General features: G+C 32.8%; 4 protein-coding genes across 7 annotated transcripts; 1 reads left to right on the forward strand and 3 right to left on the reverse strand.

Annotated features, from left to right (window-relative positions):
* The first annotated feature begins 2,483 nt into the window (after nt 1–2,483).
* On the forward strand, nt 2,484–5,365 carry LOC107363401 (choline/ethanolamine transporter flvcr2a). The gene is made up of 3 exons (XM_015930621.3): nt 2,484–2,622; nt 2,790–4,340; nt 4,412–5,365. The coding sequence occupies exons 2-3, from the start codon at nt 3,054–3,056 to the stop codon at nt 4,589–4,591; spliced, it is 1,467 nt and encodes a 488-aa protein (XP_015786107.1). The 5' UTR covers nt 2,484–2,622; nt 2,790–3,053; the 3' UTR covers nt 4,592–5,365.
* Nucleotides 5,366–5,477: 112 nt separating this feature from the next.
* On the reverse strand, nt 5,478–7,601 carry LOC107363445 (pyridoxal phosphate homeostasis protein). 2 transcript variants are annotated; one of them, XM_015930671.3, is made up of 8 exons: nt 7,100–7,601; nt 6,939–7,036; nt 6,721–6,828; nt 6,594–6,629; nt 6,460–6,535; nt 6,262–6,396; nt 5,943–6,184; nt 5,478–5,878 (listed from the first exon to the last, which is right to left on the reverse strand). In XM_015930671.3, the coding sequence occupies exons 2-8, from the start codon at nt 7,026–7,028 to the stop codon at nt 5,810–5,812; spliced, it is 756 nt and encodes a 251-aa protein (XP_015786157.1). In that variant the 5' UTR covers nt 7,029–7,036; nt 7,100–7,601; the 3' UTR covers nt 5,478–5,809. The 2 variants fall into 2 exon arrangements, with proteins under 2 accessions (XP_015786157.1, XP_015786156.1); XM_015930670.3 differs by having other exon boundaries at nt 6,939–7,522.
* Nucleotides 7,602–8,312: 711 nt separating this feature from the next.
* On the reverse strand, nt 8,313–11,618 carry LOC107363429 (uncharacterized). Its single transcript, XM_015930651.3, has 2 exons — nt 10,835–11,618; nt 8,313–9,882 (listed from the first exon to the last, which is right to left on the reverse strand). The coding sequence occupies exons 1-2, from the start codon at nt 11,184–11,186 to the stop codon at nt 9,296–9,298; spliced, it is 939 nt and encodes a 312-aa protein (XP_015786137.1). The 5' UTR covers nt 11,187–11,618; the 3' UTR covers nt 8,313–9,295.
* A 1,189-nt stretch (nt 11,619–12,807) lies between these two features.
* LOC107363382 (terminal uridylyltransferase 4) lies at nt 12,808–17,354 on the reverse strand. Of its 3 annotated transcripts, none has more exons than XM_015930590.2 (4): nt 15,021–17,340; nt 14,583–14,952; nt 14,090–14,497; nt 12,808–13,831 (listed from the first exon to the last, which is right to left on the reverse strand). In XM_015930590.2, exons 1-4 carry the CDS (start codon nt 17,094–17,096, stop codon nt 13,692–13,694), a joined length of 2,994 nt encoding a protein of 997 aa, XP_015786076.2. In that variant the 5' UTR covers nt 17,097–17,340; the 3' UTR covers nt 12,808–13,691. The 3 variants fall into 3 exon arrangements, with proteins under 3 accessions (XP_015786076.2, XP_015786077.2, XP_015786075.2); XM_015930591.2 differs by having other exon boundaries at nt 14,270–14,497; nt 15,021–17,314; XM_015930589.2 differs by having other exon boundaries at nt 12,808–14,497; nt 15,021–17,354.
* Nucleotides 17,355–17,548: the final 194 nt, after the last annotated feature.

Consider the following 17,548-nt stretch of genomic DNA (forward strand, 5'->3'; position numbering starts at 1 on the left):
TAATCCTGAGTGAAAAAAAACTGTTTATCGATTACCAAACACACCTACAAAAACCGACCATTCTTAAGCCATTTCTTCTCATATTCAGAATGTTTTTATTCAGTTACAGGAGAGAAAGAAAAAAACTTTAGCGTAAACAACGTACTTTTTCAGTTGTTTGAATTTATCTTTCAGTGAATGATGAACGCGTGATCAGCACGTGTTAATAATAAGCAAAGCAAGACGAGAAGACAGAAAAAGGGAGAGAATGAAAGAGTGAAAGAAAGAAAAGAGCAAAAACCTTGTAGCAAACAACGTAGCGTGTTAATTGAAGCCAGGTAACTTGAGAAATGAAAAATTAATTTAATACACTCAACTGATTTTCTGATTTGATGATGCCAGGGAAGAGAGAAGGAAATGAGTAAACAAAAGAGGCCATGACGACAAGTGAGCAAACAGTGAGAGTTGTTGTTTTCTTGTAATTTCAAAACATCTCAAGGTTGAGGGATAATCCCGACGTCATAATAGTGACGTAGGGGATATCCCTTCTGATTAGAGGTGTAGTACAGGGTGGTGAAAAAGTTCCTAGTGTGGGAAAAGGCTTTCCCCTTGCGCACTAAACTCATTTTCCTCTTTAATGGTGAAACCATTCATCCAGATGTGCAGATTACATTTGAAATAACCGCCTACTGTAAGCACATTTCTATCCACTCTACGGTACACTGTACAGTTGCACCAATTAACTAACCTAATTGCCAATATTGGTTTTTTTATGGCAAAGAGGAAGCCTGGTCTCTGGATAAATGTGTATGTAGCGTAAAAACCACAATGATTGAAATTTGAGGACTCAAGCAAATTGTGATTAAAGGGGAAAAACGCTTAATGCACTAAAATTAGAGTCTGCAGCTAGCCAAGCATTTCGGATTATCCGTTGATCTTTTTAGAGCTGAGTCAATGTCTTTTTCAATGGCTTGATAGTTTTTATGAGATACATGAAGATGGCCGTTCTCCACTGATTAATCTGGTTTATGGTTGAAACGGAAATCGGAGTTTAGAGGTCACTATTCATTTAGTTTTTTAAACTTATAAGGAAAGGTAGATTAGCTGGAATGGTACGATCAGGATAGGAACTTATTAAAAAATTGAGATTTGTTCATCAGACGGCGAGTTCTGATGGAAGTTTAGATTTTGCATTTATTTTGTTCAAAGAAATGAAAGCATTTTTAGGTTAACAATAACTTCTGGGACAATGAATAGTATTTCAATGAATAGTAATTGAAACATTAACAATAATGTAAGATTCACTGAAAGTTTGACTTCTGTTACATTATGAAACTCTGTAGCGTGAGTATCCATAATAACTAAATTTTTAATTCACTTGAATTATATTCTTATATGCTATTCATTACCATGAAACATTGTTAATTTGATTCTGTATCTTTTCAAGCATTTAAATGCAAGATTCAAGACTTCATAAGAATTCATAATTTTATTAAGAAACCTCAATTGTTAGTTTCATCGGATAACAAAATGAATAGCTAAATGAATAAATGTGAATATCAGCTTAGCTGATAATTATGAAATAAATTTTCCTCTTATGTTATCATTGAGATGCACCAAACTGGAAATACATCATTTACACTAAAGTCTGACAGCGCAATTTCATGACAGCGTAAATGACTTCAATCCTGCTAATGGATAGGTCCAGTTTAATTTAAGAATCTTCATTTTATGTCTTTATTTTATAACTTTTTAATATTCACGTATTTTTGGTCAAATTTTATAAAGTCACATGAAATACTCAAAAATCATCGGGTAGTATTTCAAAGTGATACCTTTCAGAGCTGATGAAATAATGCACCCGTCAGCTATTGATGACAGCTAACTTCGTAAGGATACGGATTTAAGGATAAATCAGCCTTACTAATACATCCACATTACATCCAACACTAATCTAACAAGCTTGTAAGCTTCAAGATTACATTCAGTCAGAGTTGGTATTTTTTCGATTAGTTAAGGTGTGAAAATGTTTATTTCATTAACAACATTATTCGAAGGTGTGGATGATCTACTCTCCAAAATATGTGCAAACATTTTACAAATGACACAGCTTTCCGTTTCCGCGAAAAACCCGAGATAATTCCTTATCCAATTGTTATTCAAGTTTGCGTATCTGACGAGTCATTTATTGTCATTCATTGTATTAATAAATGAAATTAAAACTGATTACTTTGAAGTCTCGTTGTTTAAGTCAATACTCAGGCTCATAATCAAGTTTTAGTTTAATTAAGACTCAATTTGTTTGGTCATTTTATGCTAGGGTCAGGCAGGCTAGTAAATTAGAGTTTAGGTTGAATTGTTTTCGATGAGTTGCCTTAGATTGTGATGCTAATTAAAATTGGCAACCAAGGTAAAAACAATAACTAATTTGCATTTGCAATTTAATAACCAAATTTTGTTAAAAGGTTTAAAGCAGTAGAAAAATATTCAAATGCGATAATTTTTCGCGCCCTAACTGTTGTTTACCTTTATTTTGGAGTTCGTGTCGAAGCAAAGGTTCTCAATTATCAAAATAGTGATTTCATCTGTGATTATTTTTCTAACGTTTATTTATGATTAATAATGGTGATTTTAGCTTTCGAGGTATGTTTTATCCGATAATATTATGGTTAACACCATGGATCTTTGGTTTTATCAATAGTCCATTACAGTTGTTCTTGCAAGAGATCAAGCTGAATCCAAATCCAACTTTACCCTTTTTCTAGTCTTGATGTTTCAATTAATTCTACATTTTATATTTCTACGCACAGATAATCACCATTGGGCACCAATCTAGTCTTCAAGGATCATTGTTAACAACTACCATCAATTAAATAAAGGATGTGGATTGTAATTTATCGTGTGATGCAAGGTTATTGCGGAACTACTAATTCAACATTTATCTCTAATTGAATCACAATCATCCCGCCAAGTTAAAGGTCAATTCAGAAAATCATACTTAACATAACTGTGGTCATATGAGGTATGAGGTGATCATCAACTAAAATTGTAACAATAAAAGAAAGGAGACAATTATGGAGCGAATGGAGGTGTTACCTAGTTGGAATGATGATAGCTCTATTATAGCATCATATAACTCTATCAATAGTGATGAAGATTCTACATCGTGTGTAATTAACAAGATGCATCCGTCAGATAGCTCACCAACCAGTGGAACTGGTCTTACCGTAGGAATCAGAGGTTTAGAAGATAGGTCAAAAGTTGAGTTGTACAAAAAAAGGTTCATCATTTTGTTCCTATTCTGTCTCTATTCTGCTTCCAATGCATTCCAATGGTTACAATATACAATCATCACCCAAAAAATATCTACCTTTTATAAGGTTGATAATCTATCAGTTAACCTAACATCAATGCTCTACATGTTTGTTTTTGTACCTGGTACAATTCCTGCTTCCTGGTTACTTGATCGGAAAGGCTTACGCTTTACTGTTTTGATTGGGTCATTCTTTACTTTTGTGGGGGCCCTCGTAAAATGTGCAAGTGTCCAACCAGACAGATTTTGGGTCACAATGATTGGTCAAACCATTGTCGCAACCTGTAATCTGTTTGTAATAAATTTACCTCCTCGTATAGCTGCTGTTTGGTTCGGGGAACGTGAAGTGTCAACTGCTACATCGATTGGAGTCTTTGGTAATCAACTTGGTATTTGTGTTGGTTTTTTTCTACCTCCTTTGATTGTGCACTCTTCTAATATCGATGAAATTTCTAAACAACTCGCCTATGTCTTCTATGGAACTGCTGTTTTCACCGGTTTATTGTTTATAGCCATTGTGCTGTTTTTTGAAGATAAACCCAAAAAATCTCCCAGCAACAGTGCAGCTCGAGCTAATTTTTTACAAGAAGATTTGTATTTTCTGCAATCATTGAAAGCTCTTATCACAGATTTAAACATGGTAAAGCTAACTCTCAGCTATGGAATCAATGTTGGTATTTTTTATGCAATTTCAACTATTCTTGAACAAATGATCTCATCAGCCTTTCCTGGTCATGAATCTGATGCAGGCAACATAGGTGCTATTATTACAGTTGTCGGTACATTTGGTTCCATGATTAGCGGTTTCATCCTGGATAAAACACATCGATACAAGGAAACAATATTAGCTCTCTATTTATTTTCGTTCATTGGTTTGATTGGATTTACTGTGGTATTAAAATTCAATATTTTATATGTCTACATAATTTCAGCTCCTCTTGGTTTTTTCATGACTGGTTACCTTCCTATTGGTTTTGAATATGCAGCTGAGATCACCTATCCTCAACCAGAGGGAAATTCTGCTAGTCTACTCAATGCCTCAGCGCAGGTAAGTTATTTTTAGCATTTTCAAAGTCAACTTTTTACTAAACAATTTTTTATCTATCTCTTTCTTTCCAGTTTTTTGGTATTATAATGATTTTTGGATCTACATTACTGGTTGACAGGCTTGGCCATTTAATTTGTAATATCATTCTATGTGCGATTCTATTTATTGGTCTTATTCTTACCTCTCTCACCAATGGTGAATTGAAAAGACGACAAGCAACTCTGAAGAGTCATGAATATATGAATTCTTAATCATTGGATGCTTGAAAAATTTGATTTGGACAATTGTTAAGGCACGCATTTGCCTTACCGTTCTGCAATCAGCTTTAGCTATCTATTTCTCATTTCATTTAAAATACGGTAACATGCTGTGTAGATTGTAAGGATCGTAACATTGGTAACAGATTATCAGCATCTGCTGTTCATCAAGGTCTAATTGAATGGTTTGATTATTGTTTGATTTTACCTGCCGAACAAAGTTATGTCATAAATTACTGTGTCTCTTTATGAACAAGTATCTCATTAATTCACCTTACCTGTTGTATGGTCACATTCAAAGCTGATTGCTTTTTTCTGATTATGAAACTCATGTCTTTCGAGATCTTCTGTGATCAAAGATACAAGCTCAACGATGCAGTTGATGATAAAGGTTACATCCGTGTTTAATGGCCTATCTTCAACTAATTGTAAAAGTCTCTTTAGAAACCAAATTTGCCGCATATCTTATGTCTTTCATTATAAATCATCTTAGCAATTGCGCCTTGAGGAATAATTATGCTACGTCATGTTCAACCAATGATTTTTTATTAACAGTCTCTCGACACGTTTTCACCGCCTGAATCACTACATTACCTAACTTAATGTTCATTTTATTGTAAAGGACAAAGTATAATTATTGCAAATCATATTGATTATATAAAACTATCAGATTATGATAAAAAAACTCGAGGTTAGTTTTAATTTGAAATAACTTTGTCGCATTTCAATCATAATTTACTTATTAAAATCATGTCTTCCAAACATTTAGAACTCTGATCTTACTTTCATTATTTTCTTGAATTGAATCTGCAAATCTAATCAAATCATGTGTTGGGGTTTACTTTAAATTATTAATTAGCTAAGTTAATTGTACATTGAATTTCAATCAAATAAATATTTAATGCATGTTTAAATCAAAAATAGATCCCAAGTTTTCTGCTACGTGTATATAATCTTAATTAATAAAAGATAATTAATTCAAGAGCATCAAAGATTTGATTTTGATCTTTGATCAAAGCGTTTCATCTCTTGCTTTATTCATGAGGATTTCTAAAGAGTTGATAAGTAACGATTAGAGAGAATTAAGTAATCACAAGTCAATCGAAAGCATGGAGTGGTTTATCCTTTACCGAACTTTATCGTTTATCGATTGAGAAATATTGTCAGTCATGTAATTTTCAAGTTAATTGCTACTTTCTACATTGATGAGTATCACTTCTTGTATTCTCGTTGGCCAAAAATTGTGCTACCAACTCTCACATTGCTGCTTCCCATCAAAATCTGTAATTAGTAAAATGAAATTCCGGTCAGAAATTTGGATGGTTTTTCTTGTAATTATACTCACCGCAGTTTCAAAATCACTGGACATTCCCATACTCAGTTCAAATTTATCAGCATCAAAATCAAATTTTCGGCAAACTTCTTGTTTACACTTTTCTAATCGCTCAAAATCTGGATTCAAACCTTCTCCAAGACTATGATTGATTGAACCAATTGTCATCAGACCAACCAATTCGAGATGTGGACATTTAGAGATAATATGCTCCACTAAATTATTAACGTTTTCTGGTTCAATTCCAGCCTTGTCTGAAATGAAAAATTTAATTGTTTTAGTTTGCTGTTAATAAAAAATGAACTCTGCGATTGCATTACAGCTGACTTACTTGGTTCGTCACTAGTGTTAACTTGAACCATTACCGAAACCTTTTTGCCTGCGAAGTTACGCTCTAATGATCCATTTGCAAGATCGGCAACAACCTGACTATCAACTGTTTCCCAAATACTTAAGTTCCTTGTGGCTGGAGATAATTAATATGATTAATATAAAGGCAGCTTTGAATTCAATAATCGTATATATATACCAAGGAGTTTATTAATTTGCTTCTTCTGGACACGACCAATAAAATGCCATTTAATATCAGGACACTTCTCGATAACCTATAATGTTTCAACATATTAGTTAGATGTAATCAGGTTGAATTGATAACTGACTTACCTCTGGATCATGACTTTTTTCAGAAAGTTCATTAACCTAATTAAATATTCAAATGAAGAGAAAAGTTGGTTTGTTGAATGTTGGTTTAAGAGGGAGAGACACTACAGCTGTTAATGGTATAACTAACATAGTTTTCACCGAAATATCTAAGTCCACAGTTGTAAGCCTCAATTATGGCACTTTTAGGCTTGGTTTTGCTCACAGCGACCAGTCTGACATTGATATTTTTAAAAGCCTGTAATAATAGAAAATAGAAAAAAAATGATTTGAAAAAACATTGAATGAATACATTTGCACATATCAAACAGAAATTGAATTCACATCAAAAATATTCATTATATTTACCTCTTTTCGTTTGTCACAAGCTTGTTTGATCTTTGATAGAACTTGAGTCGCTGATAGAGATATTGGAATGTCGCCCATTGCTCTAATCATCCGAAATACTGAAGAAAAACAATTAAAGAGGATCAGCAAATATTCAAGTTACACTGTTTGTTTATGTTTACACTTTCGAAGAAGGCTTTCCAGGTGATTGAAAGAAACAGGTTTTCAAATTATTTTTCCCAATACTTTCAACTTTAATTTTAAAACACTGACATTTAAGACAAAATTATTGAATTGCTGAGCGATATTAATTAATATTGTAAAATAATATAATATTTAATTGCGATGATTTAATAGTTGAGATGAAGAAAAACAATTGAATTGAACCAGCTATAAAGCTTTATGGTTAAATCTAGAAGTAGAAACAATAACAATTGATTTACGCCGATTCTTCAAGGCTTTATCATTTTCTATGTCGATGAAACTTGAACTCATCTTGCTTTATCATCACAAGATCAAGAGAAAGTAATGTTTTTAAAGTATGTAATTATTGAATCAGATATTCGAGATCTCAGTTTCATACTTGGATGTTTCAGCCGAACTTTAGAGGTTAATTATGGCCAGATTTTCACTACACGCGTTTCTATCAACCAAAAAATGCCAGTGTTATTAATTGATCAGAAAAGTTATCAACTGTGATAATAAAAATAATTGCTAACATTAAAAAAATTGTTTTACAGTCATTACCGATTCCTGTGTGTTTGAAGATTTAATCATCATTATTCAAAGTATTATTAATAATGAAGTGAAAATAAGTAATGAAACATCTAACGCTATAAATACGGTTCAAACAGTTTGACAATCAACGGAAGGATTTTGAATCAGTTGATTTTTCGTGTGAAGTAAACTAGAGTTAAATCGTCTGCTCAGATTCAAGAAATTAGATCTAATAGCAAGATTAAATTAATTTTCAGTTGTCTTCTTATCTAGCGTTCAGAAATCTTTGTAAGAAGCTAATTATTCATTTTTCAAACATAAGCTTCTCTTTTTATTGATATCCTCGATATTTTAATAAGCATTATCATATTATAATCTGAGTATTAATATTTATCACTTTAATTGTCACAAGGCTTTAATTAACTATTGTATTATGCATTTGCTTAATAACTAATAAGCTTTTATTTATATACCGAAGGCTGTTCAATGTTGAATAATGATTAAATAAGAGCGAGCTTTGATGATACATTTTCATGGTGTGACAACATTTGAATCATTCTCAGTTGAATAATCCCGATAACTGAAAGATAATGATTCAAATTTAAATGACAATAAACAAAATCTGATCAAACTTAAACAGGTCTTTCATCGTTTAGATGAGAATAACAAAAAGAAACCTTTGGTTCAGAATAATTAAATTTGTTAATTTACTTCTGACAACGAGAGGTTGATAAATTGTTTAAATGGCTGTGTATACAGAATAGAATTTCATTTGAAAAGATTTAAGAGAGAAAAATAGAGAATGAGAAAAGGAAAGAGTAAAAGATTGATGAGAAAGAGAGGAAAACGAAAGGCTAGTAAAAATATTTACAAATAAATCAGCTGAATCAGAAGGATTGAAGCCGTATTTCACTTTTCCAGAATTATATATTTTTTAGAACCATCACAAATTGCATGTGTAATTAAAAACATCACAATGAGCTTCAGGAAACATGAAATTCTTTGGCCAATCCAATAATATAACTGAGCTTGGAAATATTCGAATATTGGTACCATATTATGTTAAGATCTGAATGTGTGTGTTGTCTCTGCAATGAAGATGTATGATAATTTTGTTATCAAAAACATTGTTAACACCAACATCTGGAAGATGAATGAGTCAACTTTAGCATTCAGCTTTCTTTGTTTAAACACACACAGCTACACGTAGCAGGTAACGTAGCATCAATAAGCTAATGATCAGAATTGTTGTTTGTTGAATTTCCATCAATATTATATTGAATTTCTTTTCGTTTTTCACATATTTTTATCCATTTCTCTTTTTTTCCTGTGTGTTAACAGTAACAACAATTAAAATAATATTAATATAAAGGTATGCGTGAATATGGATGATTAGGGAGAGAGAGAGAGTGTCTTTTGTTTTCATCAACTTTTTCTTAGACCAACATTTTATAAAAATTAGATTGAAAATAAATTTTTTTGAAAATAATTTGGCAATAATTGGCTTTTGTGTCTTTTAGTCTTCCTTATTGTCCTTTCAAGTATTCCATTGCGCCCAACTTAAGCCCGAGAAATTTTTTGTCTGAGATGAGTTTTAAAGAGTTAATAGATTAAAACAGATATCATCTGAATAGATATGATTAGGCTTTTTATATCCAATTTTATTGTTTCTTTGTATCTTTCTTGGATGTATCCTGCTTGACCGATCCATTTCTTTTGTTGGATTCGTTCTTCTTGCCTGAATCAATCTTCTTGGTGATTTCATTCTTTTTGCTTGAATCATTTTTCTTGTTAGAATCGTTTTTCTTTAGATCCGACTTTTTGCTAGATTCAACGGGTTTAACAGATTCACTGGTTACACCAGGCTCAGCTGCTTTGCCAGACTCAGCATTCTTGATTGATTCAATCTTTTTGTTTGAATCAGTCTTTTTACTTGAATCGCTCTTTTTGCTGGAATCGCTCTTCTTGTTCGAATCGCTCTTTTTGTTTGAATCCTTCTTGTCAGATTCATCTTTTTCCTTTCGCTTTTGCTTACGAGCAACTGTATTAACGACTCTCCATTCACCGTCCTCGGTGTCATGAGCCATTTGTTGGTCAACTTCTTCTGGAACATCGTTCTCCTTCTGTTTTTCAACGGGACTCTTCTTGCTTTTCTTGGATGCTGTCTTCGATGCAGCCTTTTCTTTAGTTTCTTTTGATTTTTCCTTCGAGTTTGCTTTAGAGCTAACAGGACTTTCAGCATTGACAGCTAGGAAAGAAATGAAAAAAAGAGATTAAAAATTTAAATCTTTGGGTTAAATTACATTTATTTTAAATTGGTTGAATCTAAATCAATCAATTGAATAGTATATGATAATTAAGATTCCCACGTCGTCACCTATTCTAATCTAGATATTGGTTAGAGGATGATAACTCTCTTGATAATTTACCAACAATAAGTAGCGTGACACAATGTTGAATCAAACCGACCATCTAGAAGCAAACACTCATCATATAATAATCATTATATATTTAGTCAACATAAAATTACATGTATCAGCTAACTAAGCATTTGTAAGAAGCACGAATTGAGGAAAAAATGATCAAGATTGGTTTGTAAGAAGATAGAGAATTGATAAAAGGATAAAACATTAAGAAATAAAGCTATTTGAAAAAATTTCATCGTTTAGATATCACTTTTTAAGGTGAAAGCATTGATTATAAGATCAAGAGCTACTAACAGATGTCGAAGCAATCTGCAGCAATTTATCTCAAATGACAATCACTTATGATTTATCTAGAAAGTCCACGTATTCAGATGTTTCAAGAAAATTAGATAGATACTATTAACTGGCCACATACGAAATATTATCGACTGACAAACATTTACAATGTAAAAATATTGTAATATTCTCTGCTCATTAAAAAGTTATTACGTGAACATTGTATGAAATAAGTGCTGTAAATGTCTCAAAATTTGGTGCAAAAGAACCATAATTTTAAAAAATTAATTAGCTCTTTTGGAAACCTTTTAAATTGTCTGTTAAAACCAATCAATGCATGATGACTAAACAATCTAGTATTTGCAAGGTTGAAAGGTTGTTTGGGGATCGAGTCTCATTATCCAAACCAGAACTGTATCATTCAATTAGATAAAATAGTTAAACCAGTTTCATGGTTCGTTATAAGTCTTTAAATATTGTTCGTTGATGCACACTTACTCTTAACTTTCTTAGCAGCAACAGGAGTAGATGCAACAGGTGCCGTTACTTTACTGACGTGGGACACCTTACCATTGGCTTGAATTTTACTCGATTTACCAGGACTTGTACTGGTATTGCTGATCGCACTTGAGTTAGCATCTTTATCACGTTTCTTGTCTTTTTTAGCAACTACTGGTGTCTTCTTCTCCTTACCATTGGCAAATAATTGAATTGTTGGCGGAGTAGAGCTGGTTTTGGTGAATCCTAACAGGTAAACTGTTAAACCACTTATAAGCGCTCCAATTATGGGGAACAAGTAGGTTGGATTGAGATATAATTCAAAAAGATTGTCATTTGAAACTGTTGCCATCGATTTGATTTGAAGTTAATTTACTTTTGAAAGAATAGAATAATGAAAAAAAAATAAAAATAGAAATAGAAAGAGGTAGAGAAATTAAAGAAATCAAGATGAGAACAAGATTCGTAACGATGTGTATAGAGGTAGAAATATCTTTGACGGAAAGTAAAGTAATGGAGTTGGGAAAAAATAGAAGAGATAATTAAATCAATTTGATTGAGAAAAAATTAAATAAATATGTAAAAAAAGGAAACAGTAAGCAAATGAAGAATAGTCAACGGGAATAGATGAAAGCAGTTTGTAAGGAATGTATCTGAGTAATCATCAATGTGAAAATAGTAGTTTTTACAGAATAAGTTACCAATGAAAAGAAGATCACAATTAACACAATTTAAAAAAATTATTTTACAAAAAACGGAATTAAACCGCAACAACAAAATGCCAACCCATCCATTAACGCTAACAGTTGCAGAAAGTGATCAGGTAAGAGAAATTTTTATCTTTCTTTTCAGTGATACAGATATTGGCTCAAGACTTGATACCGGTACCTGATATTAGTATCCAAAACAAAATTACGCCGGTTTTATAGAGATTTATTTTATAATTAATTAATAGATGTTTCTTTTGTTCCAAATTGATTAATTGATTACCAGTTCAATGTTGTAAATGTTAACAAACAGCCATACATCAATGAAACAATGTAATTATTATGTACAACATTGTTTATACGAGGTATTACCGTCATTGATTGTACAATGGTAAGTTTATTGTTGATTGCAAATGTCCAGCTTCGTTTTGTTATCACTGGTGGTTTTATTTAGTCTTATTTTAATGTTGCAAATCATGAGTTTTCATTTTCATGGTTTTGTCTTCATTTCATTGGTAGATTAACAGGAAAAGTTGAAAGGTTTATAATTTTATGCATTCTCTACTCATTATCTGGATCCTCCTATCGACTCTTGACTTCAAGTCAATCAGAGAATTATTATTAAAGATAAGAAAGAAAGAGAAGAGAAGTTGTCTTTCTCGACAGGTTTCATTTATTCTGACATTTGGAGTCGTCTACGTGGAAAAGCTTGTCTTATTGAATCAACGTTATAACAGCTTGTTACATGATTTCACAGACCTTACCCAATTTCAGGTGATTTTTTGGTGAGTTCTGTATTTCAAAACGCCAATCTTTCCAGCAATTCAACTTCCAATTAAACATTTATCATATTTCTAATATCATAATCAATTATTTATTTTCAACTCACAAGTCATTGACTAATGTTTCTTTGGATCTTGCTCAGATATTTAAGTTGATTTGTGTAACTAGCTTTTTAAATCTCTTAAAATTTTCGCTATTTGACTCCATTCGCTGCATTTGAGAAGACTCTTCATCGTCAAAATCTGATCATTTATTCATAGATTTAAGATTTTATGATAAGTGACTTTCAGCTATTAAATAAATAAAGTGTCAGAAATCAATAATCCTTTCTTCCAATTAGCGGACATTCTATACTTCATATGTAATATAATATTGCACTAGACTAACGTTGTTTTCAAGTCTATTAGACAGATTGATGTTGAATTGATGAGTTTATCGATGACTTAGAATGAAAATTGTTTAATTAAAATAAATTGAAATTGTTAATCAGTTGGGAAATTTTTATTATCAATAAATTTAAAAATACCTTGATTCAACATGAATGCTACATTAACTATAACTCGAGTTTTTATTAAAATTGAAAACGATGAAAGTGAGATTTCTTTGCTAAAACTTTGGGCAAATATAAGGATAAAAATTATACGATATCCATGAAAATGAGGAGTTGTGACAGTAAAACTTATCGTGCCAATTAAAATGAGTTTGATTACCTTTTTTTTAAATTCATTTTTGGGAATTGCACATTTTCACAAAAAAAGCTAGATGAATTAATTTTAATTACTTTATCAACATCTATTTACATTCATATCGAGTCAAATTAAATGTTAATTTTTTAACAAGATGAATTTTTAGTTTATATCGTTTGTGTATGCAATTTATAAAAGGTAGTCAAAATCATTTTGGTTGACTGTGTGTATATTGTTGACACAATTTCGACAAAAATTTCAAATAAACTCTCTTAAGTAAAATAGCTATTTTCAATGTTTACAAAAGAAGAAAAGTCTAATTAGTAAGAAGATAATTGTTGAAGGATTTGAAAACAACAGAGAAAGTATGATAAAGATAATTTAAGAAAGTGTCTTTAAGAAGTGTAGATTTGATCATTTGATTGTTGCTCTGCTCTCACCAAAACAATACAAAAAAATGCTGTAGACGAAGAAATTATTTTTCGGCTGTTTACTTTTGAAGGAAACCTCGTGTAGGTTGCTTTTGAATTGTTAATTGTAGTCATTTGCCTTTGGAAATTAATGTTTAAGTCTATTAACATTTTCACTTATCATCAGCTATCTCGTTGAACAAATCACATTTCTTTCTAGTCAATGGTTAGTTAAATAAACAAAGTAAGTTGGGGTTGGTTCATCATCGAATCAACGACGTCTATTCGTAAATCGCTTATTAGCTGCAAGTTCTGGAAACTCTAAGCTCTCGTACTGGTATGAATCATCGTTAACCAGCTGTGTATTTCGTGAATTGCCAAAGCGGGTGTTTGCTTGTCGATTGCCATTTCCTGAATGAGCAAATGAACGGTGATTAAAATTAGATGGAGAGTTTTGTTTTGGGGTTTGATGAGGATGATGGTTGTTATTATTATTGGAAGGTGGATGCCATAATTGGGGATGTTGATGAGAGTTCAGTAACCCAGGAGTTCGGTCATTTCGATGTGACCTAATGGATGAAGATGGTGCTTCTTGCGGTGAGGATGGGTTTGAAAAATTTCTGTTTTGTTGGTTGATAGAAAGTCGTTTATATTGATTTTGCACGTTACCGAGTAGGGACTTTTTATTGTATCGAGGAGAAGAATATAGATCCGAGTCGTTACCAAAATCATTCGATTCAATGCCTTTACGGTTGCGATTACCTTTAGGTGAATTTTTAACGTTACTCTTAGATTTATCATAATCATCTCTATTCTTCCCTCTATTTTGTGGCATTTCAGGGCAATTACTTTTTTGGTGTCCAATTCGATTGCAATAGTGGCAACCACGTCCTTTTGGGAAAGCGCCGTCAGTTAAACATTGAGAATCGAAGAAATAATCATACCATGAATTGTACTTTTTTAAATTCTCCGGCTGGTTACCGATTCGGTTTCTACCTAAAACAATTGATGCTTTGATGTAACGAGCCATTTCAGGCTCGATGCCTTGTCCGAGATTGTGAGAAAGTAAGAATGGATCTGACAAAGAAGAAGATCAAATGAAGATGGAAATTCAACTCGTTGTAATTGGTGACTAATGAGAGACATTTGTTTTGATAATTACCTTCAATTGCAATGCGCCTTCCAGTCCATTTCTTTTCCATTTTGGTTAAATCACGTGAGCGTCTAATACAAACCACTAGCGTATCAAACGGAAAAATTTCTGCATAAAATTTTGTGAAACCATAAAATAAGTTACCAACACTGAGAGTATTGGCACCAAAATGAATCCACTTTTCTTGCAGGCGGTCCAAGTCCTCGAAAAACCATGTGTTGTAGCCATCGACTATCCGTTCAGGAGGTCGATCACCATCGTAAAGTTCCTGCAAAATTGGTATTACTGGTGGACTACATCTTTGGAGATAATACAGCGTCATCAGAGTGTAAGCGTAAGAAGACAGACTCCCTTTTGAAGCATCACAAATACCACATTGCTATTTAAATATGAGGGATAATTAGAGTACTATAAAAAGAAGGATCAAAATAGCAAAAGATAACAAACCTTAAAAAATTGTTTAACTGTGAAACCGAGCATTGCAACACGTTCGTCTATTTGGCAATAGGTTCGAAGTAATCTTGTATTGTGACTCGCCAATAGGTTATACAAACTAATGTCACAGTCAAAAGATTCGTTAAATTCTTGCAAAAGAAATCGTAGTTTAAGTACTGGTACTTTGGCTTGAGGAATCGGCTGTAGATTGGAAATAGATTTTCGAAATTTACGAAGATCTTTTGCCAGGGTCGAAATGACAGCTGTCTGGTCAACGTCTTTACCGGTCTCATTATCCTCAAAAGTCATGCATAAATCAAGGTCACACTTTTTTGCACCAAATCCATTTTTGGAAGAACCGAAAAGTTGTAAATTAGCATTTGGGTAGGACATACGAACCACTTCAGTCAATTTCAAGAGCACAGTTTGATGAAGCTTCTCGTATTTATCATCCAATCTGTTTGAATAGTACAATTGGCGACAAACTTCATCCAAGCGAACTGATCTATCCAGAGTTAACATGTTAGGCACAGCTAACAAGTCAGGTAATCTCTCGGATGTACATTCACTTTTGTAATGATCAATACGCTTACATTTTATACAATATCTGGGAGGTTCTTTAAAGAACGGATATCTGTTGATTTCCAAAGAATAATAAAAATCTTGTGGTTTCAAATTAGCCCAACGTTTATGAACATCGGGTCTTAAGCGGAAAGAAATTCCAAATTTTTTGCTCAATTTAACATGGTAATTAAAGTTGAGTTCACTTTTACCCATTCGCGTAGAGCCTCGAGGTTCTTCAACGTCATTGTCGTCATCATCCTTATCTTCTTCATCACTATCTTCTGCATTAATTTGCGTCTTGAAGGTTGGTGAAGTCTGCTCCAAAATAAAATCATCTAGGTTATTGAGAAGACATTTAGTATGATTTCGTGGTGCCATAAAAAAGCTATATGTTCTAACTAAATTATGATGATAATTGAAATAAAGGTCTTTGCGTCCAATACTACGACTTAAATTGTGAGCGGAATGAACTGGGTCCTCTACTGCTAAAATACAAGTTGACCATTCTTTAGAGGACAAGGTTAGTTTAAGGCCCCTCAAATTAACCACGTTGTTTTCACTACAAAAGTCTTTAGCGTAATAAGCTAAGAGCTCAATCCAAAGTTCACCAAGGCTTTTCCTATTATCAGATACCCAAGTTTGTTTCAATTCTTTGTAAACATCGTCTATTTCTTTTTTAGATGGTGTTGAGCCATCGGCGGGATAAAAACTAGGCAAAACTGGCGGAGATGTTGACTGTAAAAAGTGGACAGTCATTATGTGAAAAGCATGGGATGGCCAAAACCCATGATCAGGTCGGTCAAACCCACAATTTTGTGCCCAGATTTTAAAGCAGGCAGCAAGTTTTGTCACTCTTGAGTCAAGTGAAGCATATTTCGCTAAAATTTCGGCAACTTCATACGAAGAGCTCGAGTAAACACCAAAATGAATTGTTGGTAATTCATTACCAAACTGAGGTGAGTTGAGTTTAAACGAAAACCTTGGGCTGGATATGTCAAATTCTTTGTGAAGATCTAAATAGGTATCAGGATCAAGCTCCATTTGCATTGCGACCTGTTGAAGAACTTGTGAAGGATTACATTCATCTTCATTATCCAGCATCAATTCGACGTTAACATCAGATGTATCCAAAGCAAACCCTGAGACGGTTGATCCATAAGGTCGAAGATGAACTTCTATCCGATGAAACCAAGATTGTATAATTCTTTCAATCTCAGTGACAGCTCTTAACCTCAATGCCAATCCTTGTGGTGTCAGTAAACGAGTAGCATACTTCTCGACCATAGCATTGATAGCAATAAGCTGAGCCTGACCTGGCTTGGGTAAACTGAAGCTTACAATATCTTCTTTGAAAGCAAAAAACTTGTGCTTATGTTTTCGATCATTGAAAAGATGGCTGCTCAATACCCCAGAATGTATTTTTACACGGCACAATTCACATCTAAAAAATGAGGGCTTGTCCAAACGGTTGATACAATTTTGCATACACTCTTTGAGGAGATTAATTTCGATTGTTCCTTCCATTTTGAAGAAAACACTTTAGTGACCAAGATTGATAGAATAAATTGAGACAAATCACATTAATTACAATCTACTAAACCATGAAAGAATGGTTAATCAGTTGGAAATTGTTAAAATCTAGAGTAGCGTCTCCACTAAATATACACTTTTACACAGATTTTATTATACTTTTCACAATTCTAAACAAATATCGATACTCTAGACAGAATGAATGTATCGATACTCCGAGCACAAGATTTTGAAAGACAGCTTCAAAGCCTAGCCTAGGCTTAAAGTCTGACTCAGACTGCCTGAGCCAAAGCTGAACAAGCTAGCTACATCTAGTGACAAGAGTTTTCGCCACGAGTTTTATAGCAATTATTTAGACTAGACTCTTAATGAAATTGAAGATTGCTAATTGTAATTTTTTTAATCTGAAGTTATTCAAATTGTACTGCGAAAATCCAAGTTTGAAC

This window comes from Tetranychus urticae, chromosome 2, assembly GCF_039701765.1.
Source record: "Tetranychus urticae isolate SD_2017Ah chromosome 2, NJAU_TeUrti_SD_1.0, whole genome shotgun sequence".
NCBI classification, from domain to species: Eukaryota; Metazoa; Arthropoda; class Arachnida; order Trombidiformes; family Tetranychidae; genus Tetranychus; species Tetranychus urticae.

What these genes read in the sequence shown, in the direction of transcription:
- LOC107363401 (XM_015930621.3), top strand. Translation starts at nt 3,054, where the DNA reads ATGGAGCGAATGGAGGTGTTACCTAGTTGGAATGATGATAGCTCTATT. An exon ending in TACTCAATGCCTCAGCGCAG is followed by an intron (nt 4,341 to 4,411) that starts GTAAGTTATTTT and finishes CTTTCTTTCCAG; the next exon opens with TTTTTTGGTATTATAATGAT.
- LOC107363445 (XM_015930671.3), bottom strand. Translation starts at nt 7,028, where the DNA reads ATGATTAGAGCAATGGGCGACATTCCAATATCTCTATCAGCGACTCAA. An exon ending in AAAAAAGTCATGATCCAGAG is followed by an intron (nt 6,536 to 6,593) that starts GTAAGTCAGTTA and finishes GAAACATTATAG; the next exon opens with GTTATCGAGAAGTGTCCTGA. An exon ending in GCAAATTAATAAACTCCTTG is followed by an intron (nt 6,397 to 6,459) that starts GTATATATATAC and finishes AATTATCTCCAG; the next exon opens with CCACAAGGAACTTAAGTATT.
- LOC107363429 (XM_015930651.3), bottom strand. Translation starts at nt 11,186, where the DNA reads ATGGCAACAGTTTCAAATGACAATCTTTTTGAATTATATCTCAATCCA. An exon ending in TGCTGCTAAGAAAGTTAAGA is followed by an intron (nt 9,883 to 10,834) that starts GTAAGTGTGCAT and finishes TTTCTTTCCTAG; the next exon opens with CTGTCAATGCTGAAAGTCCT.
- LOC107363382 (XM_015930589.2), bottom strand. Translation starts at nt 17,096, where the DNA reads ATGGAAGGAACAATCGAAATTAATCTCCTCAAAGAGTGTATGCAAAAT. An exon ending in CAGTTAAACAATTTTTTAAG is followed by an intron (nt 14,953 to 15,020) that starts GTTTGTTATCTT and finishes ATATTTAAATAG; the next exon opens with CAATGTGGTATTTGTGATGC. An exon ending in AAGGCGCATTGCAATTGAAG is followed by an intron (nt 14,498 to 14,582) that starts GTAATTATCAAA and finishes CTTCTTTGTCAG; the next exon opens with ATCCATTCTTACTTTCTCAC.